The following is a 27078-nucleotide window of genomic DNA, read 5'->3' as shown; positions in this document are numbered from 1 at the left end:
GAAAAAAGGGCAGTCCACCTTAAGGGCACTTAAAAGAAATGCTGTGAGTGGAACCCCTGGCTCCCAAACCACTCCTGCTAAGGCACAGCCCAGGAATGGGTCCAGTTCTGTGCAGTTCCCCGGGGAATTTCACAACCACAACCTCCCTTGGGATTCCCCTAATACCAGAAACTCCACCCTAAGTGAAAAAGAAATCCAAGGTAAGGGGTTTGAAAGGAATCATTGCTAAAGAAACTATAACCTGTGGTCTAATAAGCGCTAATTCCTTAGCAAGAATAAGAAATCTAAATGTTGGCTATGTGGGCTTTTTTTTCTGAAATCCAGGAATCATTTTCTTTTCACAAAAGAATACTGACCTAAGTGAAAAGGAAAATTAAGCCTTTATTTATAACATGTCATGTTATTTGGAAAATAACTGGTTCTGGAAGGAAGGGAAGGGAACTTGGGAAGAGACCCAGTAGGAGAGGAGGCAGCTGGGTTGCTGGACAAAGCTCATCCTGAGGCTGTCAGGAAATCAAACAGCCTCCACGTGAAGGTGCTAGTGAAGAGCTGAGTGAACAGTGAGGGAAAGCCACATCTGCCTTCCGATGGAGCATTTCACAGATAGGAAGGAATCCTGGAAATCTGTGAGGAAGCTCAGAAGATCCTTGGATGAGGGGATGTGTAACACTATTCAGTCAGGCAATTCCAGGACCCAGAGGATGAAGAGAGAATGGGCAGAACCCTGCTACTCCTGGGGCAGGCTCCTAGAGCGGCTGGAACTAAGCATCACAAATTCAGAAGCTAAACTGTGTTGTCTTATCCATGGTCCTAGAGTCTAGAAGTCTGAAATCAATGTGTCAGTAGAGTCTTCCTCCCTCTGCAAACTGTGGGGAAGTATGGCTCATGCCTCTTCCATATGCTGCATGGTTTGCTGATAGCTGAGCTCTATGTGGTTTACAGAAGCCACAGGAAGAAGCAGGAGGGCTAAGAGAGGCCCTTGTTTTCTATCTTAATATGGAGTTGTCCATGTGCCTCAGTCCTCACATGGACACCACTTAAATTGTTTTAGGGACTCACCCTACACTGTGGTCTTAACTTAGAAAATACCTGACCTGTCCCCAAAATTAAGTCATATTCCTGATTAGGTCCTGGGTGTGAGGGTTTTAATATACCTATTCAGAGGTGACACAAATGAACCTATAACATCTTGTTTCTTTCTCTCTCTTCCTTTCTTTCTTTTCCTTTCTCTCTCTCTTACTAGTGTGAATTAATTATATAGATAGGTTTCATTATGATATTTCCATACAAGTATATAATGTGCTTGGAACAAATTCACTCACTCCAAGATGACCAATAAATAGAGGAAGGAATGTTCTACTACTTCATCCTGAGGTAGCTGACCTGTGTCTGATCAATGTGAGGAGAGTCAGTGATAGAAACCCAAATTTTCTGCACAGTCTTTACCCCTCTATATTTCCATAAAAACTTAACAACACAAGAGTAAATAAAGTTGTCCGAGGAAAAGCAGTCTTGGCTGGGCACTGTAGCTCTTGCCTGCAGTCCTAGCTGAGATCTGAGAATTATGGTTCAAAGCCAGCCAGGGTAGGAAAGTCTGTGAGACTCTTAGCTCCAGAAGAGGCATTATGGCTTAAAGTGGTAGTGTGCTAGCCTTGAGCATAAAGAGCTCAGAGACAGTGCCCAGGCCCCAAGTTCAAGCCTCACAACCAACAAAAAAAAAAAAAAAAAGAAAGAAAGAAAAAGGGTCTTGGCAGCCAGGTTAGAACTCAAAGATAAGTGTGATGTGAGAATTCTCATACAGCTGGGAGTCAGCAGCTCAAGGCTGGTGATTGAGAAGGTGATCAATTCCCCCAGAGAAGTGCTGCTCCGAGGAGGCAGGTGTTATTGGATATGCTAACATAATTCACTTAAAACAGGAAGAATACAAATGCCTAAGGGTCTATATGTTTGAATTGGCAAATTAGCAACCTCTATAGGCAAATTCATGAGTAATCATTAAAAAGTTGTTCAATAAGCACATAACTTATGATCAGGTACACTCTGCCCTGCATAATGTAGAAATATGCTGAGACATTCTATTTTGCTTCTGTTTTCCTAACCTCCTTGAGAACTCTCCTCCACATTCCATTTCCAAGCTAATTACAGTACAAGTAAGTTCCAATGTTGTTGTTTTTTTCTTTTCACATGTAATTCTTCCCTAGGAATTTTAAGTTCTTGTGGTTAGGGTGTGTTGGGTCCTATTACTTAATTTCCAAGGAAGAGAAACTACCACCCAAAGGCAGAAGGAACAGCTATGGGTAGGAATCATATTTTTGGAATAAAGACGCATAAGGTTTTCTGCCTAAGGTAGAGAATAAAGATACATAAGGTTTTCATACATTTAACATGAGATATTATATAAACTGTGAAAACCTTTTTGATATGTCAAATCAGGGAATAGGAGAAAGGATGGAAGCCAACGTTTAACTATAATGACAACATATAATAATCAAACACTGACCAAATTTTGCACATAAATTATGAAAAAAATACAATTGTACAGAATGGAGCTGTGAATAAAAAGTGCCTGGCCTACAGTTGTGTGAAGAGTCCTATTTTTCTGTTTCAAAGGCATGGATCTGTAAAATATATTGGCTGTTCTCGATGGAGGTTGCTACTATCAAATTTCCTTTAGACTCCCATGCTTCAGAAGTTGAAAGATATTTAACATTTCTATGCTTTACACTCTCAGTAAGAGCTCTAATAATCATCCAACTATTACTTCACTATTGCTTCTATCATTTTCTTATTAGAACATAATGGAAAGAAAGGTATTAGATACCGTATATAAAATCCAAGTCTTCTTTTAGAAGCAATAAGCAGAATTTGCCTGTTATAAATTGTCTGTATAGACCAACCTCCCTAATTGCACAGCCTTATAGGGAAATAAAAGCATACAGGACATGGATTTAATACCTATTAAGAAAATGTGGTATATATACACAATGGAATTCTATGCCTCCATCAGAAAGAATGACATTGTCCCATTTGTTAGGAAATGGAAAGACTTGGAAAAAATTTTGTTAAGTGCAGTAAGCCAGGCCCAAAGAAACATAGGTCCCATGGTTTCCCTTATTTGCAATAACTAGTATATGTCTGAGTCAATAAGTTGATGTTAAGGAAATGAACCCCAAGATAAGGACGCAAATGTTTTTTTCTTTCTTGCTATTGTTTCTAACATATTTATAAGATGATTTCTTAGTTGCTTTGTATGTCCCTCGCCCATGGTATAACCCCTGCTTTCACTTTATTTGATGTTAGTATAATTTGTGGAGGGGAAGGGAAAAAACAAATCATTTAAATAGGGATACAGGTGGACCCATTGTTACAATGAGATGTACAAGTCATTATGTTGAAGAAGGAACTTTACAACTTTTGGGGGGGGATCGGGTAGGGGGGTAAGGGAGGAGTATGGGAAGGGATGGGAAGGGGAAACAAAGGAGGAGGCAACAATGCTTGATAAGAAATGTACTCATTATCTTGCCCATGTAATTGTAACCCCTCTGTACAGTATTTTCACAATAAAAAAAAAAACATATTAAGTTGTCTCCTATGGCATCTCATGGTCTCTGGAAATGCTTCACTTTGAAGGTATGTTCTATTAACACCAAACTCAGAGCAGTTCTCAATCCTACTCAAAGCTGCTTCACACCTCTGTGCTTACTGATCATATTCCTATCTAGCTGGAAGGCTGGCCCTCCCTTTCTTTCTCTACCAGTCTTCCTACTGGGAGTCTTCTCTTCAAGACAGGCTTCCCTTAGCGGGGTGATGGTGGCTCACGCCTGTAATCCTAGTTACTCAGGAGGCTGAGATCTGAGGTTTGTGGTTCAAAGCAGCCCGGTTAGGAAAGTCCGTCAAACTCCTATCTCCAATAAACCACCAGAAAATCGGAAGTGGTGCTGTAGCTCAAGTGGTAGAATGCTAGCCTTGAGCTGAAGAGCTGAGGGACAGCGCCCAGGCCAGAGTTCAAGCCCCATAACCAACAACAACAACAACAACAACAAAAAGACAGGCTTCCCTGTCTGTCTCCACCAGCATTTGGAATGAGGACAGAGAAGAACTTAAGAATATATAAAGTTGCTTCACTAATTGTCATAACAATCATCACTATACTTTCAAAGCATTAAAAACACTCAGACTAAAAAACATTTAAGCTTTTAAATGGACATCTGGAGATTTTTATTCGATAACCCTAGTTCATTTTGAAAAAAAAAGAATATCCCTATTCAGCAAACAGATTTTCTTTCCACAACTCCACCAAAAAAAAAAAACAACAACATATACCAGGCACCAGTGGCTTGTGGGTAATCCTAGCTACTCAGGAGGCTGAGACGTAGAGGATTGCAGTTTGAAGCCAGCCTTGGCAGAAAAGTCCATGAGACTCCATCTGAAATCAGTCAGTAAGCAGCTGGACTGAAGGCATAGCTCAAATTGTATAATGCTTGCCATAAAAAAGAAAGCCAAGTGAGAGTCAGACCCTGAGTTCACATCTCAACACCAGTTAAAAAAAAAAAAGCTTACATACATACATACACACACACAATCACACATACAATGTATCTCTCCTTGTGTCTAAGGATCCCTATGTAACAGGACAGTACTGCCTGACACATGGCACATGGCAAATGATGGCTGAACAAATATGCACTGCACAAAAATTAAATAAATACATAAATACAACATAAGTAAAGATAATATAGTCCAAAGTGAAGCCAAATTCTAAAAAGAACAGCTAAGGAAAAAAATTACAGCTATATGAGATCAATCCAAAAGGCTTTCAGGGGCCAGGGGGTGGGGGCTGGGGGAATGAGGTTCAGTGGTAGAACATGCCTAGAAAGACTTGTTGGAGAAAGTTAATTGTTAATTATTTGAGGAAGAATGTTTGTAATAATAGCTATAATAGTTACAATAGTATCATGGGCAGATAATGATGCTTATCAAAATGAACTCCAAGAAATGGAAACGAAGCTTTCTCCTTTACTTTTTTGTGGGTTTTTTTTTCTCTCTTTCTGTTCCTTCTCTTGTATTGCTGGTTTTGACTTCTGTTCCTTTTGTCTTGTATGTTAAGTTTATCTGCTTTGGAGAAGGGAAGGGAAAGCACAGAAATGGTCTGGCAATGGCTGAACAAATGTAGCAGTGATACTCACTAGATACTATGTTAAAAATGAACTATAGGAAGGGATGTGAAGGGTAAACAAAGGAGGAGGCTGCAATGCTTGGTAAGAAATGTATGCATTATCCTGCCCATGTAATTGCAACCCCTCTGTACAGTATGTTCACAAATAAAATAGAATTAAATTAAAAAAATAAAATTAAAAAAAATAAAAAATAAAATAAAATAAATAAAAATGAACTATACAACTTTGGGGGAGGGGTGAGGGAGGGGAAAAAGCTGGATGAAATGGAGGAAGAGGTGACAAAAAGAAATGTACTCAGTATCTGATTTATATAACTGTAATTCCTCAGGACATCACCATTACAATATTTTTTTTAAAAAAGAATCATGTTAGGGCTAGTGAATAAAAGTTGAACATATTATGTAACTGTAACCTCTCTATATATTTATAATAACAATAAAATTAACTTTTAAAATACTGAAAATGTTTGATATTTGCCAGAAACTATGCTGAACTGTCTCTTTGTAATTTCTTTTTTTTGGGGGGGAGGGGTGGTCCTGGGGCTTGAACTCAAGGCCTAGGCACTATCCCTGAGCTCTGTTGCTCAAAGCTATGCTCTACCACTTTGAACCACAGTGTCACTCCTGGTTTTTGAGTGGTTATAAGTGTCTCACAGGGACATTCCTGCTTGGGCTGGCTTTGAACAGCAATCCTCACATCTTAGTCTCCTGGCTCTACATAGTTTCTTTTTAATCATCATAATAACTGTGCTGTGGATATTACTGCAAATTTATAGATAAGAAACCTAAGGCTCACAGGAGTTAGGCAACTTACTCAGGAAGTAACAGGCCACAAAGCTGGAAACTGAACAAAGCTTCTCATCTGGCTTGGATGGGAAGGGGTAAAGTAGAAGAAAAGCCTGGAGTGACAAAGAACAGGCCAAGCTAAAGCCCAGGGAGGCCTGCTGTGGGTCCAGGGTCATGCAAGAAGATCAAAGTAAAGTTCACAACATGAGATGGCAGGAAACTTCAAGGACTAGTGAGAGAAATTCTCTGGATTTTTGAGCAGATTAAAATAAAAATTCCATATTGAAGATAATGCTTGAGAAATGTGATTACAAAAGTTGTGTGTACAGGAATAGTGATACTCATGGGTAGAGAGCATGGGTAGAAAACTTCCAAAATATGACTATTTTATATTACCCACCAAATTTGTAATCGTTTTTCTTTTTTTTTTTTGATAAGTCATCAAGATTTGTACTCTAAAAATTCAATGTCTGGAAAAGAGTACTTCATAGTCAGAAAGTGTGAATATCTCTTAACATACTGTTTATCAGAAAATTAATGTGTTTGTAATTTATTTACATCATGGAGAGGATAAAACAAACTAATTGGCTAAAACCTTTTAACATTTACCTGAAATACTGGCTCTGAACATTAAAGTATTTCAACAAGTCTTTTATCTTATAAAACCACTCTCAGTTATAACAGAAATCTCTTCTAAGTATCAGTTTAATAATTACATAAAATTATAAATTAAATTAGCTGCTGTTTTAAAAATCAGCTGAATATATGTGACTTGTGTGATTAGATTATCATCTTACTGCTTGAACCTAAGTGCAACTAGATAATGTTTTCCAAATTTTAAATGTAGTCAGTCATCCATAAGAAGGAATCATAAATGTTATTTTCTTTTGGTGCTGATCCTGGGACTTGAACTCATTTTGTATTCTCTCTAAGCTTTTTTGCTTAAGGTGAGTGCTCTATCACTTTAGCCACAGGTCCTTTTCTGGCTTTTTAAATGTTAATTGGAGACAAGAGTCTCATGGACTTTCCTGCCTACACTGGCTTTGAACCAGTGCCACGCCACCTTCTGTGGAGTCTGCTTGAGAGATCGCATTGGACATGCTTCAAGGAAGCATTCCTGCAGGAAGGGGGTGTTGGTTCAAGGCTTCCCATACACTTGGCTGCACCTTTATAGCCTCTACCTTTATTCTTATTATATTCTTCTTGGCTGTACATTCATTGCCTTTATTCTCGTTTTGGCTATTTTTCTATTGATCCGCAAACAGAGCATGTTGTTTCTTTCCAGTCCAATAGAGATGGCTTCTCTAAGTAATAAAGACTAAGGCCAAAGATTAAATGTGGGCAATGCCCCAATCAGTCTATCATTTGATGTGACGTTGCCTCCAGAAACTCCTACAACTTCACAAGTGGTTTTGCAGCTCACACATTGTAAATATAGAGACTTAAAATTTCTAGATATGTCCAACAGACAAAATCAATGAATTAAACTAAGTTACAAAGTTATCCCAGTAGTTCAGAGAGTTCTAAAAAAAAAAAAAGGGACCTCTGATTATATAAGAAAAAGAAAGATTCTCCCAACAGTTATGATAAAGTTTAGTCCAACTTACGTTATAGGGAATAGATGGTGGTTTCACACAAAATATAAAGTTAGTAACATCATATTTCCTGAACCAACCGATGAACCATTTCCTTATACAGGAGCTTATAAAAATGAAAATAGTTGGATAAATAAAAATAAAAAGAGTACAATATAAGTACAGCCCTGTCTTAGGTTTGTTAATTATTAAACATAAAAAGGCTGAATAGATGAAGCATTCTATTAAACAATATGCTAGACTTGTTTCGCACCACTTAGCTTAAACAGTTGGTGGGATAGTCATCAATTTTCATGTAATTCATCAATGCTTTGCCTTTTTAAAAAATTGATTATGTGCTTAAATAAACAAAGAATCTATGTCACAATCATACACTGTATAAAAATGCTAATTCTCCTCAATAAAGATACACTCAGATGCAACTCTTTTGAGTCTGTGTCTGTTTGTCACTTCGCCGACTCCTTGCCCACCTATCCTGAGATCCCTGTCCCGTCGGTTCCAGTGCTCTGGCCGAGCTGGTCTTTGGCAAACCAGGATATTCAGATCTCAGCCTTCTGAGTAGCTAGGATTACAGGCATAAACCATGATGCACAGCAAATGTTTTTAAAAGCTATGTTTTCTTTTATTTTTTTGGCTTTATGCCAACCCTAGAAAATGTACATCTACTCTATTCTGTTTCCTTGGCCTTGTAATACATTAAGAACTCTTACATATTATAGAGTTTGACATGTTATTAATAAGTGTTTGAGACTTTCTGGCACATTTGCACCAGAATATATTCTAAAAAGAAAACCTGAGAAAGAGATCAGAAAGTGTGGGTTCATAAAGAAAACCAAAACCTGGCGAAGGAGGGATGAGTCTATAAAATGAGTTTAAAGACGACAGATATATTTTGATATGTCATGTTCTTGAGGGACAGGAAATAGCAAACCTAAAAGACGTCTTTACTTAGTTAACTAAAAATATCTTCTGAAATTCTCCTGTGTCATCTCTTCTCCCTCGCCCTCCACATAAACTCCTCTCCAGATCATTCCAGTTCTGGCAGTCCTAATGAGAACTTTTCATCCCTCAGAGCATTTGTTTGTGTCTAGGCTAAGTGATACTAACAGAAATCTAATATCATAATAAGCAGTTGGAATTTAAGTGATGAAATTTCAGCCTTATAATGTGCTTGAAAATGAGTGTACACAGATAACACTATGGCCATTAAGATGCTGCCACTGAATAAGAAAATAAGCCAAGCGTGGTGGTAGACACCTATAATCCCATCACTGAAGAGGCTAATAAGAGGATCATGAGTTCAGGGCAAACTTATGCTCATAGTAAAGCTGTTTCAACACCCCCTTCCTCCCCCCCAAGCCCCCCCCCACCAAATAAAAGGAGAGTAAAAGAATGCTATCGTTTGTCTTCATGAGCACATACTTCCTCAACCCAGTTCACTATACTTAAATTAGGAATTATGAAATGGCCCTGAAGGTTTACTGAATGAATATGAAAACAAACGAGAATCTCTCCACTGACATTTACATACTACCCTCTTCTTTGTCACCCTAAGTACACTATAACTTTTCAGAAAGAAAAACTTTTTTCTAGAACGTTGGTTTTCGTGTCTATTTGTCAAACTTTTGTTTGTTGGTTGGGTGGTTTCTGAGGCAGGGTCTCACTATAGAGCATAACTCACTGTTCTGCCTTAGTTTCTGAAGTGCTGGGACTAGAGGTTTGCACTTCCATACCTGGCTTAGAACTTTGACTAATATATACAAATCCACAAGGATGAACTTGCTTGCTCCAATGGTTAAAGGTTTTTCTATGAGTTTGTAAATAGGAATGATGATTGTTTTAACAACTTTTCAGCTAAGTTAATACATTAACATTGTAAATGTATCAATGGGCATCATTGAGTTGTCTGACAAATGTTTTCTAACACAGTCTAATGTCAAATACTATGCCAGGTAAACAGGACACAGAGGTGAGTGCGACAAGACACGTGCCTGTCCTCTATCTGAAATATGTTCAGATTTTATGTCACGTAATTAATCAAAATAACACGGACACAAAGCCAGACATGGTGGTGCATATCTTAATACCAGCATGTTGAAGGTCTGATACTAGCTTAGGCTACATAACAAGAACCTGTCTCAAAAGCAAGCAAACAACAACAAAAGGTAGATATAAAAAGCCAAAATGAACCTGGTCATCAGTGGCTCATACTTGTAATCCTATCTATTAGGAGTCTAGATCCAGAAGATCAAGTTTGAGGCCAGCCCCGCCAAAAAAAAGTCCAAGAGAATCAATCTCCAGAATAATCATTTAAAAAGATGAGCTGAAGAACTGACTCAGGTGGTAAAGTGCAAGCTGAGTAAATGTATTGAGTTCAGACTTCTGTTATGGAGGGGGGGAGGAGGGAAGAGGGAAAGAGAGAGGAGAGAGAGAGGGGATAGGAGAAAGAGAAAGAGAGTGAGAGAGAGAGGAATGTTTAGTATGTAAATTGAGAAATAAACTAAAAAAAATTTTCTCCTTAAAATTGTGCCAGTCTTCCCCAGGGAGCAATCAGACCTCCAATAGATTCATAATGGATAAACTACTTGAGTTTCTGTTGTTTCTGACACATCAGAAATTATAAATTTCAGAATTTCTTTTTTTGCTACTTTAAAACTACCAAGATCAAGTAATGTACTACTCATACAGAATAGAGTAGAATATTCCCATGAGAAAGATCACAAATCATCAATATATTTCCACTGAACTTGTGCTCTAAACAGAACAACGTCCTCAGATGATAGCCTGCAGACCTAGGGAAAAACATCAGGAATTCAGGAAAGGATTATTTAGAATATTGTCTCTTAGTCGGTCTCCGGTGGTTCACACCTATAATCCTAGCTACTCAGGAGGCTGATTTTTGGGGATTGTGGTTCAAAGCCAGCTCAGGCAGGAATATCCATGAGACTCTTATCTCCAATTAACCACCAGAAAACTGGATGTGGCTCAAGTGGTAGAGCGATCGCCTTGAGCTGAAGAGCGCTGAAGGACAGCGCCCAGGCCCAGAATTCAAGCCCCGATCAAAAAAAAAAAAGAGTATTGTCTCCAACAACAGTTAACTGTCTTACCAGTTAGGCAAGACAACTTAAATTTGATTTGATTTATCAGTATCCAGTTTGAGATGTTACCAACAAACCTAGATACTTAATGGAGTCAGATACTTAATGGAGATACTAGATAGTCCACAAAACAGCTGAGAAAAATCAGGGTTGGTAATGGAGAGCTTTATGCATGAAGGTGAAATTAATTAAGTATAAAGATTTATGTCAGAAAATACAAGGAGTACTTAACGGATCCTTAGAGGCTGATTTTTATGCTCTGATCTAATGAATGAAGGGGAGAAGTCAGTGGTGACCAATAAACAAGAAAAAAAAAAACTAAAGAAGCCAAATGAAAGTGTGTGTGTGTGTGTGTGTGTGGTGTGTGTGTGTGTGTGTTTAGAGCTAATTGCCATTGTGTAAAGACAATCAATGCTTAAATTATCTTCAGTGGCATCTCGCTCCAATAAGAATAAATTCAAACTTCTTTCCAAGGCTTGCCTCCCTCCTGTATCACCTACTACATCTCCTCCCACTCTTCTCAAACTACTCTTATGTATATAACCATATTCTTCTCACAATGACCTTCTCTTTCTCAAACACTCTAGATTCATCCAGGTCTTCTGATCTATATGGTTGCTATTTCCTTGGCTTGAAATACTCTTCCTTCTATTCTTCTCTTTTCTTGTGTTTCCTTTCACATCTTTAACTTTCATATCTTAGCTGAACACTATGGCCTTAGAGAAGCTTTCTGGTGCCCCTATCTTCCTCTGCCATCTCTCACACATGCTCCCAACATTGGATTGTCTTTACAATGCTCATTCTATGTGAATCTGCTTTTCATTTGTTTACCTTGATTACTGATTCTGATTCACACACACACAAACAAAAACAAAGGAAAATCTAAGTTCCATAAGAACCAAAGGTTTGTCTTGTCCAATGCTACACAACCATACACCTTTACTCCCAAAGAACATCTCTTCCTCTATGATAGACACTCAGTAAAAAATACATACTGATGGGAACAAAAATCTCACCATGGATGACTATGATGGCCATTCAGCAAGTCATAAAAAATCTATCCTGAAAGCACTATTGTCTGCCTTGCCACCCTCTCCCCCCCCCCACCGCCATGGTGCCCAACTGGCAGCTACTCAACTCCGGGCAGCTTACACAACTAAGTAGGAGGTAAGAGTAGTCAATACCCTAGGAGCAATCTCCAGTTCTGGGCCAACTTATCTGGAACCTCTTCTCATTATATAAAGATTCCTCTAATCTTGATCAGATAAAGAGTAAATACAGCAGCACAAAGTACAACTACTAAACAAAGGGAGCTATCTTCATAACATCTTAGGATGACAAAGAATAGTCAGAAGATAACCTTTTTTAGGCACTTTTCAGTCTATGATAAGAAAATCCCCTAGGATTGGCTGTTTTCTTGACCTTTCTTTCACAAATGTCCAGGAACATGAAGGTCGCCAAAGTCAAAGTCAAAGATAACCTAGCAATTCTGGCTTAGGTGACAAAAGAAATAGGACCAAGGAAAAGAAAACTAGATCCTACAGCCCCTTACTCTCTTTTACTCTCACTACTTTACTTCCCAGAATCCTATCCCTCTTTAGCCTAAACCCTAGATTGTACAGCAGTCAAGTTCCTGACCAAATCCCGATACTACAGCTGATTTTGTGCTGAGGCATTATCAAGGGAAAGAGTTCCAGCTACCACTAAATATGAGGGGACTGAATTTCTAAAAGCTTATAAGGAGCCAGGTGCGGGTAACTCTGTTAGCATTATGCCCACCTTTGGCCCTCAGCTCAACCCTTACCTGAGTGCCACGCCCCCTCCTGCGGAGTCTGCTTGAGAGATCGCATTGGACATGCTTCAAGGAAGCATGCCTGCAGGAAGGGGGATTGGTTCAAGGCTTCCCATACACTGGGCTGCACCTTTACAGCCTCTACCTTTATTCTTACTATATTCTTCTTGGCTGTACATTCATTGCCTTTATTCTCATTTTGGCTATTTTTCTATTGATCTGCAAACAGAGCATGTTGTATCTTTCCAGTCCAATAGAGATGGCTTCTCTAAGTAACAAAGACTAAGACCAAAGATTAAATGTGGGCAATGCCCCAATCAATCTATCATCTGATGTGACGTTGCCTCCAGAAACTCCTACAACTTCACAAGCGGTTTTGCAGCTCACACATTGTAAATATAGAGACTTAAAATTTCTAGATATGTCCAACAGACAAAAATCAATGAATTAAACTAAGTTAGAGTTATTCCAGTAGTTCAGAGAGTTCTAAAAAAAAAGGGGGGGAACCTCTGATTATATAAGAAAAAGAAAGATTCTCCCAACAGTTATGATAAAGTTTAGTCCAACTTACGTTATAGGGAATAGATGGTGGTTTCACACAAAATATAAAGTTAGTAACATCATACTTCCTGAACCAACTGATAAACCATTTCCTTATACAGGAGCTTATAAAAATGAAAATAGTTGGATAAATAAAAATAAAAAGAGTACAATATAAGTACAGCCCTGTCTTAGGTTTGTTAATTATTAAACATAAAAAGGCTGAATAGATGAAGCATTCTATTAAACAATATGCTAGACTTGTTTCGCACCACTTAGCTTAAACAGTTGGATAGTCATCAATTTTCATGTAATTCATCAATGCTTTGCCTTTTTAAAAAATTGATTATGTGCTTAAATAAACAAAGAATCTATGTCACAATCACACACTGTATAAAAATGCTAATTCTCCTCAATAAAGATACACTCAGATGCAACTCTTTTGAGTCTGTGTCTGTTTGACACTTCGTCAACTCCTTGCCCACCTATCCTGAGATCCCTGTCCCGTCGGCTCCAGTGCTCCAGAGGAGCTGGTCCCTCGCACCTGAGCTCCTCCTTGCCCTGGAATTCCCACCCTTGGCCATCCTCTGTATCCACCCAGACCTCCTGAGCACCCCCCTACCTCACTTCTGGCCCCCAGACCCTCCAGCTACCTGGATAGGGACAGGTGCCATGTGCTCCTTCTTGGGGGGAAATATAGCTTCTCTAATAAATCTTGTAATAATCTTTCTCCTGTGCCTGCCTGCCTCCAAGTGGTCCCCTGCAACGGACATGTGTATAATCCTAGATACTCAAGAGACTGAGATCGGAAGATTGTGGTTCAGCCTGGGAAGAAAAGTCCTGGAGACTCTTATCTGCAATTAACCAGCAAAAAGCTGGAAGTGAAGGTGTGGCTAAGTGGTAGAGTGCTGGTAGAGTGCCAGTCTTAACAGGAAAAAAGCATGCAAGCAGGAAAGCAAAGAAAGAAGAAGAGAGGGAATCAGGGGTGGCCTTATATGGAGTCATAAATATTGAAACAAGGTAAAGCCCAAGGCACATTCTATTCCATACATCAACCTCTCTCCAAATCAAATAAATACATTTTTAATCCATAAGGGTTCCCTGGGAACTGTAATATAAACTATTTATTATCACCGTAGTTTGACAGAGACAAATGAGAGGATGAAATATAGCTCTGAAAAGATTTCTGAGAGGTAAGATATAAGCTGGTATTTGAAGGGTTTATAGGAACTTAAAATAGTTCCAGGAAGAAAAGGACTTTGAATACAACTCATTGGAGATGGCCAAACTCCTGGATTGGCCAGACAGGCAATCTAAGTAACACATTGAAGATGTAAAGAAGACAGAAGGTAAATGATGAAAGTCCAAGATTGTCAGAAAGAAAGCTCCTGTCCAAGAAGCCTAGCTTGAGGAGTTAATAGAATATACCCAGATCAAGGTATCTGTAAATCAAGTGTATGTGTGCACAGCCAAGGAAAGACTATGTACAAAGGATGAAAGAATTTTATGAGATAGTATAAAGCAAGGGTAAAAACAGTCTTTCGTTTGAGACATTGTAACTCATCCTGGAGTAGTCATAATTTTTTCACTTGAAACGAACTAAAAATTCTGTCTCAGATGGATGTTAAAAAAATGAAGAAAAATGGTGTAGAAGGCAGCCCAGACAGGAATGTCTATGAGACTCTTATCTCCAATTAACCAGCAAGAAGCCAGAAGTGGAGCTGTGGCTCAAGTGGTAGAACACTAGCCTTGAGCAAAAATGCTCAGGGACAGCACCCAGCCCCTGAATTCAAGCCCCAGAACTGGGGGGCAAATGGGGGTAAAGGGGAAGGGATCACAGGAAAGCACACAAGGGATAACAGTGGATGCCATATATATATATACATGTGTGTGTGTATATACACACATATATACACATACATATATATGTATATATGTATGTATATATAATATATATATAGTATATATGCCAATGCTTCCCTCACCTACTCAAAAAACATATCCAGAATGGATATTAAGTCTGGTCCAGATGTCTGGTCCCTGGGTAGAATCATACTTTCCATGGAAGCCATCTGGAAGTCTGCATGGTGAACTGGCCACGCTTATCATGGAAATGTAGGAAGGATACACAGAATTATTCATTATCTGTCCCATGCAATACCACACAGCAATATCTCCAGTAGAAGAAAATGGCTGTGAAATGCAGTCCCCTACCACTGAGTTCTGAAATCAGAAACTGTAAAGCTTAAGAATTACAATTTCAAGAGACATTTTATTCATTGGACATTTTATTTTCATGCTATATCTCTTAATGACATTTTTCATTCATTCTCTCTTCTCTCAATGATCTATAGTCTCTTCCCTACCAAGTTCCTGCTAAGGATAGTTTAGAAAGAAAAAGCAGACTAATACAAACACGTTCTAACCAATGGAAAGTGAGAGTCACCCTTTATGTTTACATCTCCAGGTCCCTTGCATGGAGATTATTAGAGACCATTACCTACTGTCTGAAACAGTCAAGACAACAATCAATCTAGTAAAGTGGATTCCTCCCCTTTCAGATCTTGATTTGAAAAACAATCCTAAGTGAAAAACAAACACTACAAACTAATTTACTACGGTCTAATCAAGTAACCTGGAATGCTGATCTGATGAGATCCTGACCAAATCTTTCCAAACACTGAACATGTCCATGTAAATAAAAAGTAAATAAAAAGGAGAGGAAGTTGGAAGACAGAAAGCCAAATATTCAGTCTACCATAACAGAGGTGGCCGGCCAGGAGGGCAAGCCCTGTTCTGAAAGTCAGCTGCACAGGGAGCGCGATGGGGGGGACAAACGCTTTCAGCTGCCCTTCCATCCCTAGCAGTTCCTCTAAAAGCAAAGATGCCAGTGAATTTAGAAACTGTGTGGGCTTTGATAGGCTAGAAGCCCTTGTCTTCCCCTTTCCCCTCCTAAACCATTTTCAAACATTACCTTTGAACAGCAGCTTCCCCCCCCCCACACACACACACTGAGTCCCCTTTTTCTATTTCTCCCACCCTCTGCTTTCTTTCCTCCCCATTAACCTTAAAGGGCCTTCAAGAAGGTGATTTGGGTTTCTTTGGGCTTCTGGAAATCTCTCTACTTTTTTTTTTCTTAAGTAAAAAATAAGTCTCTGGGACTCGGGGAGCCACCCTCACATTACAATTTTCTTCTCTTATCTAGAAAACTGACGGCAACCCAAACACTACAATTTTCTCACCGCCCCCCTTCACCCCAAACTACTTCCTTTGCGTTTGTTTTGTTAGGTTTGGTTCTATTGTGGCGGGAAGAAGGGTTTCCCGAAAAACTTTCTATGGTTTAAAAGAAAAAAAAAAAAAAAAAGAGGAGAATCTTCCAGAACCCTTGGTTATTCCACCCGACTGACCCTTCTTACAATAGGATAGGAAGTGAGGATCTGGGCACATTTTTGAGCTGAGCTTCTGGTCCAAACAACCTCCCTGGATGAGAGCAAACAGATCTCCACGCGGGTCCTCCCGCTCCCGCCGCCCCAGCCCCAGCCGGGCGCAACTCCGCGTGGTGTCCGGGCTGTCGTCCCCACCCCCACCCCGCCCCCACAAACCCCGGCTGGTTTAGGGGTCCCCAGCACCCTCCCCCGACTGCCAAGCCCCTGACTCTAACCGCGCGGGTGGAGAAGCAGCCCATGCCCCGCGCCCCTACCCCGCAATCCGCAGCCTCCGAGGCCCCAGAGCCTGAGGGTCTGGGCACCACAGACCCAAGGCCTCCATGACCTCGTTCCGGAACGCAGCCTCCCCCGTACCCCCAGCCTCCCTTACCCCAGCACACAAACCCTCAGCGAAGCCAGCCCGAGAGTTACCCGCCAAGGCCCAGGCGCGACAGCCGCAGAGGCGAGCCGGGCTCGGCGGCCGGGGGCCCTGCGCGCTCCGCCCGCCCGCGCCGCTCGCTCCAGCCCACTGCCTTCTCTCGGGCGGCGCTTGCCGCATCGGGTCCCCAAAGCTGGTGGTTGGCGGAAACCGGAGGAAGGTGGCGCAGGCACGCTCTCTCTCGATCTCTCTCTCCCTCTCGCTCCGGCCAGGGGGAGCGGAGGAGGGCGCATTGGCTCCGGGAGTCCCACACGCCAGGCAGCCCGTGCGCGTCCGCGCCGGGCCGGACCGGGGTCACGATTCCCAGCGGCTGCGCGGAGCCCCCCAGGAAGCTCCTTCTTACTCCACCGCTGGCGCCACCACCGCGGTAGCCGAGGCCGCCCCCCAGAGAGGTGCAATGCCGAGAGAAGATCTGCGGGGCTCACCATCCCCCCGCGAGGCGGCGAGGCACAGCCCCTACCTTTCCCTCGGGGCGGACACCAGCCGTGCGCCCTCGCTGGGCGTCAGGGACAGGAAAATCACTGCGGAGGCTGGGCTGCAGGAAGGTGGCTTCAGGACAAGGTAGGAGGAACGATTTCCCCAGCCAAAAAGACACTCCCATCCCGCCCCGGTTTGTTGGGAAAGCTGTGGGAGCGCAAGTGAGGGGGTGCCCAGGTATTCCCGGAGACACTGGAGCTTTGGCGCACCTGGCACTGTGCGTGTCCCGAGCCGTTTGGTTCCCAGCGGAAGACAACTCCCGAATTTCCCGGCCGTGATCTTGAACGCACCAATGTGTCAGTGCTTTGTCAACCTTATGAGGGAGCTGTTACTTTAGTAAGAACCGAGATGGGAGCGGGCTCCGCTCCCTCCCACCCCACTCTCCACCCCAGCCACTTTTCCTGGTGACAGCAGCTCCAACCCCAGGGACAAGTCTTTATTAATCTTGTCCTCATACGAGGATGATAAGGAAGGCTTTTCAAATGTCGGTGTTTGTCAAGTAATCCATTGTCTAGCAGACATTTGAGTTCATAGCTATAGCCTTTGGGCACTGAGCAGAAAATCACATGCAATCAAATGACCTCAAGAATGGAGGGGGTGGGGGGAAGGCTACAGCCTACGTACAGACTTGGGAGTCGTTGAAAGCTGAGATGTGTCATGCGCTGGAACCTGACCCTTCCTCCATCACGGAACTTCTGGTATTTGTCTTAATTATAACAACAGCCCCAGAAGGTAATACTTGTTATTTTTTCTAGTTTACCAGTGAAAACACTTGAAAGGGCTCTGAGAGTTCATAAATTTTCCCTTCCCATAAATTGCCTTTGACATAACCCATTACAATTTGGTTTTTGGGGACTTCAAGGTAGTCAAAGAGATTCAGGGAACTTGTCCATCTGGTTTATTTATTTACTTATTGTTATTTTCTATTATTTCAGAACTGGAGATTGGATTGCAGGGCCTTTCTTCATCCACTACTCGAGTCACACTTGTGATGCTTTTGCTTCCAATTTGCTTTCCAGATAAGATCTCTTGTTTTTGTCAGAGTAGGCCTCAGACTGATCCTGCTACTTCCATCTCCCGAGCAGTCACCACATGGTAATTTTTCTGGAAATTTCTTTTACTTGGTTAGTTTTTCCTGCATTCTTCATCGACTTCTGCTTGTTCATGATCTTCACATTTAGACCTGCATTTGATCTCACCCTGTCTGGCCTCCTAGGCTTTTTGAATCTACAAAGAAATATGCTAAGGGGAGAGGTCCTCTAATGTTCTAAGGCCTGTGCCTTTTTAATATTCATCAGAGGCCAGTACTGGCAACTGTCCATCTGGCCTACTTTCAAGTCAGTGGCCTGCTGGGTGACATTAGGCAAATGACTTTCCCCTCAGTGTGCTTCTTTTTTGGCAGCTAAGAATCAAGAGGATTAAAATTCAAAAATGGAAAGCATAAATTGGTACTCTGTTCCCTACAGAACCGTACACACAAAACCGTAAAAGTGCAGACGTTTAAAATCACACACAGAAGAGTGACCAACTAGTCATTATTCACTCTACATCAGCTCCCCTCCATGTATTGCATGTGTTCTTCTGCCTACCCTACAAACCAGAGTAATTAATTCCCTTATAGAAGTGAAAATTTAGATCTGTGGTTCAAATGCAACTACTGGAGACCGAAAATCAGTCTTCCCAAAAATATTACCACTGTTACTTACAAGAGTTGGGGAGGGGAGATTTTGATCTATGTGACATTAATTCTTAAAAATTGAAGATATACTGTGGAATAGGTACATGGTTGCCCCACTATGAAAATAGTTTGAGTTCTTGGGGACAAAGAATTAAGCAGGGTGATGCATTTGTAGCCCTGTCTGCATTCGTGTTTTTGATCACTATTTTTTTATTTTTATTGCTTTCGCAATATAAATTTATTTAACTTTGCCTTTTGATTTCTAATAAGCTAGGACTGTAAAGAAGAAAAGGATACTGGACATGGAAAGCCTTTCAAAGGCCTCAGAATTCATAATATTTATGCCATCTCTTTCAAATAAAATGATATTGTTCCATGAGATAGGTCCTCTGCAAATCCAGTAGCAGGTAGAAGCCAGGCTTCCTCAACTACCATGAGACAGCCTCTGTACATACACAGTCTAGACGAAGGCCCAGGAAGTAGTGTTTCTTCTTTTCCCCCCTTTCCTATGTAAGATCTACCATGCAAACTCTTATATTCTATCTTAACTACAGCCTTATCTAGCATGATTGATGTTAAGAATGTCTACTCCTTGTAGGAGAGATCTAATCATAAGAGTTTCTTGCTGGACACTTGGTGGCTCATACCTATAAGCCTAATTACACAAAAGGCTGAGATCTGAGAATCAAAGATGTGAAGTCAGCCTGGACATTCAAATCTGAAAGACTGCTATCTCTAAGTAACCCGCAGAAATTTGGAAGTGGAAATGTCACTCAGATGGTAGAACACCAGCTTAAAAAGCTGAGTGAAGTTGTAAGACCCTGAGTTCAAGCCTCAGTACCTGTACACACACACACACACGCACACACACACACACACACACACACACACACACACAAGAAAGAATATCATATTACATTGGGGTTGATAAACTCCAAGACTAAAGATACTTATGAGGTGCTGAGAATCTAATTCTTACAAAATCTTCCTTCCATGAGGTGATAAAGCTTCATGTTTTTACCTATACTTCTGGCTCTCATCTTGGGTAGTTTGCAGAGCTGAATTCACCCTGTTCCACTTCATGTGACTGAGTATGAAAATATTCTTGAGTGTTTGATTTTCACAATAAGGCATCTATTGACTTTGCAACTGAAAAATAAATGAAAAATAAAATGCATTTTGTACTTTAGAAGTCTAAGCCTATAATTGCTTAGAGACATTAAATTGAGCCATACATGTTGGGAAAGGGGAGTTGTTTGGTTATGTTCTGAGATGATAAAAAAAAAAATAAGCTGATGTGGTCAAGAGGTGTGTGTACCATAATCCTAGGAGCCTTGGTAGTGACATGCTTTAAGATACCTTTTATTCTCAACCTCATTACTAAATGGAGTCATCTCTTTCCACACTTGCAGGGAATTGTCACATTACCATAAGGTAATTTGTAAGAGGGCTGCTCCATCAGGCTGTGAAACATCAAGAGGATACAAAGTCAGCATTGAAGGCTCCACCAGGGATGGTGGCCCAGGCATACCCAGACATTTATCTGTCTACTCTGCCATTATAGCTGAAGATAAACAGAAGATAGTAGAAGGAAGGCAAACAGGAATCATTGGGTACACTCAAATGTGAAGCTCACATGTCGATAGGTTATATTATTAGATGCAGCAATCCCCATTTTCCCCATTATCTCCATCTTCCATTGAGGAATCAAAGATTCAGAGAATTTATATAATTCCAAAATTTGAAGCTAATATGCCTCAAAGCTCTGTTATTTTGGACTATGATGTTTGAGGAAAACATTTATGAGCATAATACATTGAATCCTCTATGGCCTTTTCTGAAATGGGCATGAAGCTGTCAAGTGAAATGACACTGAAGTAATTTCCAGTTCCATTGTTCAGGTTCAGATGATCTCAAATCACAATGCTTTCCCTAGGGATATACAGGCATAGGTTCGTGAAACATTTTGTTCAGGGAGTTGTACATGGTAGCCCTTCTTTAGAACCCCATCTGAACTCAACAGGTTCTCTGATACTTAAACTTGTTTGGGGGGACTGATCCTATTTTTAACCATACTAACATAGGAAGTAACTCTAATGACATTAGGCTTTCCACAGAATATATTCAGCAGCTCCACATGAATGTGCAAATCTAATATCTGATTTTTTAACCTTTCTTGGAAATTGTCATATTATAGCACCATGTAGTCACAAGAGAAGTAGTATCAGTAATAAAGAGCCATAGATACAAAGGACTGATCACCATAGGCTATGTCTACCACACATACTCAAGTGTGCTGGTACCAGAAGGTTCGGAGCTTTTAGGATGTAACTGGACCAAGTTGGAGGAGCCCTTGGGGATGAAACTAATGTCCTTATAAATGGACAGAAAGTTTTCTCTCTTTCCACCATGTGGGAGAGAATAGCAGGCTGTAGCATAGAGGACCAGCACTAGAGCCCAGCCATGCTGACACCCTGAACTCCGAACTCCAAACAGCCCTGCAATCAATTGATTAATCAATCCATGATCAATAAATGTTGTTTATAAGCCATCGAGTCTAATACTCTAGTTGTGAAAATTGGAAGTCAAAATAAAATAAAGGTTAAAATCTGGCATTTGCCAGTTTGTTTAAACTAGGGATCTGTTCCATTACAGTTTTTGTTGTGTCTTCTCATACACATTTTACTGTTTTTCTACTCAGTGGCCATATGGCAGCAGTGTTCACACATTTGCACATTAGAGGCAACAACCAGTCAAGGTGAAAAATATAGGCACTTATTGGTGCTCCCACCATCTGAAACTGATCCATTAGTTATCTCTACTGGGGTCCAAAGTGAGAAGTATTGGTACTTTTAGTATTATCTCAATAGTGGGAGATCTTTTGTACTTCTGCTTAGCAAACTGTATAATTGTGTGTTTGCCTGGAGGAAGAGATAGCAGTAGGCAGAATTTAATTATATGCCTCTGTGCTCATCACATGGTAAGTTAATGCATTTTAACGGAGGAATTTGACTGACTATAGACTATATGAATACTTGAGATTTTCTTTGGCCTTTTAGAGCCAAGTGTAGTGCCATTGTGAATCTGAAGACAAACTTTTGATTCACAGAATAGATGTCAGTAGTTGATACTTGAAAGTTGTCCCTAAATTTTACTTCTTTAGGGTGAGTCATGGGATTACTTAAGGAAATGTGCATGTCCCTTAAAGTTATGTCACCCTCCTATCCCCTCCTATACCTACTCTCTATCCTCAGTTGCCCAGGGGCTCACCCCCTAGCCACCATGCTGGAGGATGTGGGAAGGCCTCTACTTCTATCTCTGCTACTGTCTTAAATCTTAGCCTTGCATCTCAGGCGTGCTGAGCACTTAGTGTGTTTATCAGCACCTGTTCTGTTCAGAGTACTTTATAGAAGCAGAGGCAACAAAACCAAAACCAAAGTCTTGTAACCCAACCAGCCTTTCACTGAGAATGCTTTTTCTCCTTTTTTTCACTTTCAAAATCTGTCATCCTGACCTTGCCTTCTTTTCCCCATCTTATGTGCACATCCATCCTTCAGTCATTAACACTCTCCACATCCAGTCATTTCAGGAGCCAAGAAGTACAGTCTGCCAGTAGGGAAACATCTTAAAGTCTAATCATTAATAGTGTCCAGAAAGAGTTTCTAAAGCTCATGGTGTTGATCCCTTGTCCCTGTTTCAACTGCATTACAGTTCTCTTTTATCTACTTCCTGAGTCATCCTCACCTGACATCATCCCACAGTCTAGAGCTGCACTCTGTTCTAATACCCTAGTGACCACAACTCACCCTCACCCTTCTCTGCCTAAGGCCAATCTCCTAAACTCTGTCTCAATTTGTCTCATCCACTCCACCAACCTCTGTTCCCCTGAAACAATATACAAGAATGGACTCTATCTTTTGTGACTCAAATGGTCCAGTTTTTTTTTCTCTCTCTTGAATGCAACTGGAATGAGTTGAGGGTTTTGTTGTTGTTATTAATTTTTGTCTTTTGGTTATCTAGTTGTGTTTTGGTTTCGGTTATTTTCTTGCTTGTTATTCTGTAACAAAAAGTCACTGACACAACAGAAATCTAAAGTTTGGTTATCTTCTTGAGATTGAGAAGAGATATAAATTTAGATATAAATTTACAGAAAACACAATTCTTATTAATAGTCATCTGTCAACAAAGCAAGATAGCCCCAAGTGAAGAAGTGGCTTTTGACAGACTTGAGAGCTCAGGTAGAACAGAGCACTCTCTGTTCTGTTAAACTTTGTTAAGCACTGACACAGGGCTTTGCAATAATTATCACATGCAACTGTAACAGACCAGGTAGTGAATACCACTGAGTTCATATGAAGAGAATCAGACTGGGAACCAAATCTAAGTCACAAGTCCTCATTTGACAGAGCAGAAGGGCCCAAGAAACCCCTATGTAGCCTCTGAGAAAACAATAGTGGAAGAATTTGAACTTGATTCTGAAGTTTTTGAATTGCATAAAATAATTAACCACTGGTGTCACTAATGTTTATTTTAAATTTCCACTTTTCAAAACTTCACATTTGTGTCTAGTGTATTAGGACTTTACTTATATTGCTTGTATTTCTACTGGGATAAGTTATCATTTAACATAAAGCTCCTGGGAATAGCCTATTGATTGAGTAAGGACAGCCTGAGGCAGTCTCCTGTGGGCCTCTCTAGCACCTCACTTTGTAAATGTTACTTCAGACAAGATTTAATACCTGCTTTGAGAATTGAGAGTAGAGTTGCAAGCACAGAGGATTCCTAAGCAAGTAAGTTGGAGGGCTGATGCTGCTTTAAGCAGCACAGTATGTATTAACACACCTATGAGTCAGAAGAAAACAGCCATGATGCACAGTGTTTAACTTTGCCTCGTGGCAAAACACACCATTGTGGATGTGGTGAAACAAGGTTGTTTTTGTGGAGCAGGGCTCCCTGCCCCAACTATATAATTTATCTATGTCACTATCTCTCAAAGTCAGTTGAAAAAGAAGAAATGATGGAATTCAAAATTGCTATTGATTTGGTTCTCTATCCAGCGAGACAACCGAGATATAAAAGACTTGAGGTTAATGTCACTTCATGAGAAATATATTTAGAAAATATTACAAACCAGTAGTGGAAATGTAATATGAAATTATCATCTTACTGAATTTTGAAACATAGATGTCGTAGTGTTTCCTAACATTTTATTACATGAAATACCTTAGGAAATGGAATGAGCACTAACTAAGATATGAATGAATCAATAAATGGTCCTTTTTTTTTTTGCCAGTCCTGGGGCTTGAACTCGGGGCCTTGGCACTGTCCTTTTGTGCAAGGCTAGCACTCTACCACTTGATCCACATTGCCACTTCTGGCTTCTTCTGTTTATGTGGCACTGAGGAATTGAACCCAGGGCTTCATGCATACTAGGTAAGCACTCTACCACTAATCCATATTCTCAGCCCAAATGGTCATTATTTTAAACTCCATGTGTTAGTTCAGGAATTATAAAATAGTTCTTAATGCAAATTCAAATCACAGTCTGAAACAATTTTATCATTTTGTTAACAGCTGGATCTTCTTTATTTCGACAGAAGGAGCTTGTATAATATAAATGTTCTAACTTGAAGAATTATTTTGCAATTGAAGCCTAGTACAACAGGAATTCCTTTGGCAACAACTCATATTTACAGCAAAAAACTTTATAGTTTGCAAGAATATGAACTTAAAATGGGGATGAAACTTGATATGTAATGGCAGCAATGGGAAGGAGGGAATGAGTGGGAAAGAGGGAACAGCTGACACTAAACAAAAGGAAAGAAATGTACATATCAGCCGATGTGGAAGAAATAACTGTATTGTCAAAGCTTATAGAACTCATAAACTTTATAGACCATGATAAAGACAATTTGCCCCATGAAGAGTAGAATGTGTTTGTGACTTTAACTAAGTATCACTATCTCACAATTCTGTGAAATTTATGTAATCAGTTAGTCACAATAAAAATTGCTATAAAATAAATAAAACATTCATATACTTAGAACTTGTTAGAAAAAAACTGAGTTGTAAAGTGGTTTGTCCACAGAAGTGTTTAGGTCTTTAGCATTGACTCTATAGCACAACAGAGCGCCAAGCAGTTTTATTTTTTGACTTCGCAACTAACTTTCCATTTTAATAAAATCACATCCATGGCACATTCAATGTTAGTATGCAAACTATCATTAATGACTTGAATTTCAAAATCTTTACCTTCCATTCTTACATGATCTGACATGGATTACTGGGCTGTAGCCTAGGTTTATTTTGTAGGATTAAGGCTCAGCTCGATAATTGTTGGCTTTAGTAATTTCCCAGAATTTGCTGAGGCTACAGTTCCAAGAACAACATTATAAACTTAAAAAAATGGCTTGGAGAATTAAATATACCTATTTACCAAATTAAACCATTATTAAAAACCAGGCACAATAGTGTGCACCTGTAATCCCAGCTATTCCCTTTAGAGACAGGAGGATCACAAGTTTGAGGCCAGCCTGAACAAATCAGTGAGACTCTATCTCAAAAATAAAATAAGGGGAACAAAAACTAAAAGGGATAGAGACATGGCTTATGTGGTAGAGCATTTGCCTGGTGAGCTTGAGACCTAGGCTTCTAAGAATCTCTCTGTCTCTGTTTCTCTCTCTGTTTCTCTTCTTTCACACAAATAGTCTGTGAGACATGATATCACTCTTGCACAGAAGGAATAACAAGCCTCACATATTTATAAAATATGTTTATGCAGAGTAGGTCGACAACAATAAAAACAGTAATAAATACTTCATATCCTCATTGATCATAATCTATTCACTTGCATCCCCAGACCGATTCACTAATTCAAAACTCAGAATACTTGAAGTTAAATGTTTTATGGTTTGAGTTGAAGTAAAATTTTTTCTCCTCTCTCATACAGTTTTTTAGACAGATTAAGAAAAAAACTATGACTATATCTTTAACAAGTAGAATATTTAGAAAGCTACCTGTGCATTTCTTTTTTCTTCATTATATACTTTAATATTTCTCCAAAAGTATTAAATTATATTTTGTTAAGAGTGAATATATTTTATATTCTTAGGTAACCTTGATCAGATAATTTTGAAGAATATGAATTATTGTTTAGCAACAAAAGACCATTTTCTTTAAAAACTAAAGTAAATAAGCAAACTGGATCTGGTCTTTCCAAGTCTAGAGAAGAATATTCAGACAAAATTTTATCACAAAATCTGAAATAATGAAGAAAAGCTGTTTAACTTTTTCCAAAGCCTTCCTACAGTTAGTACACTAGCATAAGTGTGCGGGTGTGTTTCAATGATTTATATGGAGTTTATAAGGCCAATCCACATGAACTGTGTTTTTCTCGTTTATATTTTTGATGTGGCAACTAGGGCTTCACTGGTTGGAAAAGGGCAGAAAGGCTAATTCCTAGATACAGTGAAGACATGCTTTATCCTAGGCAAACTAACCAACCCAGAGCCCATATCCTCCACTTCCCCTAGGATACCCTGGCATTCTAGGCCCATGGTGTTGTAGGGCCAGATGTCAGGCAACTTGGGAGCCCCTCTACCACATATTCTGGAGCTTGGGGAACATACTGAAATTAGCAAATTATGAACTCACCTTATCTTTTCCTCAGAAGCCATAGTCAAACTCTTGCCCTTTTTAATCTCTTTCTCCTCCTACTCCCTGACTAACCCTGTATTTTCCCACATGGCCTTTGGTGGCCTGTTTCTAGGGAGCTACAAGCATAAAAATCTCTTTATGATAGTAACTTCATTGTCTGCAGGCCTTTCCCAGACCTAATTAAACAAATATTCCATACACTTTAAAATACAGAGTCAACTGCTGGACCTGCCATGAAGAGTGATTCAGGCAGAGAAAATAGTTCATGCAAATGAACTCATGGAAGTGAGTTTAATATGCAGGGCTATGCCAGTGGGTCTGTCTGACTGGCACATATTATGTGAAGGGTAAAAGGGAAGAGTAGTACTGGCAGGAAGAGGCAAAGGCTACATCATACATCCCATAGGGACTTGAGG

At 40.1% G+C, this 27078-nt stretch overlaps 2 protein-coding genes across 6 annotated transcripts in view; one reads left to right on the top strand and one right to left on the bottom strand.

Annotated features, from left to right (window-relative positions):
- Positions 1-17630, bottom strand: part of St3gal6 (ST3 beta-galactoside alpha-2,3-sialyltransferase 6) — a 61197-nt gene extending 43567 nt beyond the window's left edge. For 2 of the 5 annotated variants that reach the window (XM_013024155.1, XM_013024163.1), the window contains exon 1: positions 16804-16872. The gene's annotated coding sequence lies outside the window, so the exon portion shown is untranslated. Of the gene's footprint in view, positions 1-16803; positions 16918-17311; positions 17378-17537 lie in introns of those variants that run through there. The other 3 variants (XM_013024158.1, XM_013024161.1, XM_013024156.1) reach the window with 3 other exon arrangements.
- LOC105991448 lies at positions 16754-20765 on the top strand. Its single transcript, XM_013024090.1, has 2 exons — positions 16754-17412; positions 20419-20765. The coding sequence occupies exons 1-2, from the start codon at positions 16754-16756 to the stop codon at positions 20633-20635; spliced, it is 876 nt and encodes a 291-aa protein (XP_012879544.1). The 3' UTR covers positions 20636-20765.
- The last annotated feature ends 6313 nt before the right edge of the window (positions 20766-27078 follow it).

Source organism: Dipodomys ordii, unplaced genomic scaffold, assembly GCF_000151885.1.
Source record: "Dipodomys ordii isolate 6190 unplaced genomic scaffold, Dord_2.0 Scaffold73, whole genome shotgun sequence".
Taxonomy (NCBI): Eukaryota; Metazoa; Chordata; class Mammalia; order Rodentia; family Heteromyidae; genus Dipodomys; species Dipodomys ordii.
The sequence above is the reverse complement of the archived record's forward strand: the minus strand, read 5'-3'. Positions and strand labels throughout refer to the sequence as shown.

Coding starts and splice junctions, on each gene's coding strand:
- LOC105991448 (XM_013024090.1), top strand. CDS start 16,754: ATGACCTCGTTCCGGAACGCAGCCTCCCCCGTACCCCCAGCCTCCCTT. Junction 17,413..20,418: donor GAAGGTGGCTTCAGGACAAG/GTAGGAGGAACG, acceptor CCACACTTGCAG/GGAATTGTCACATTACCATA.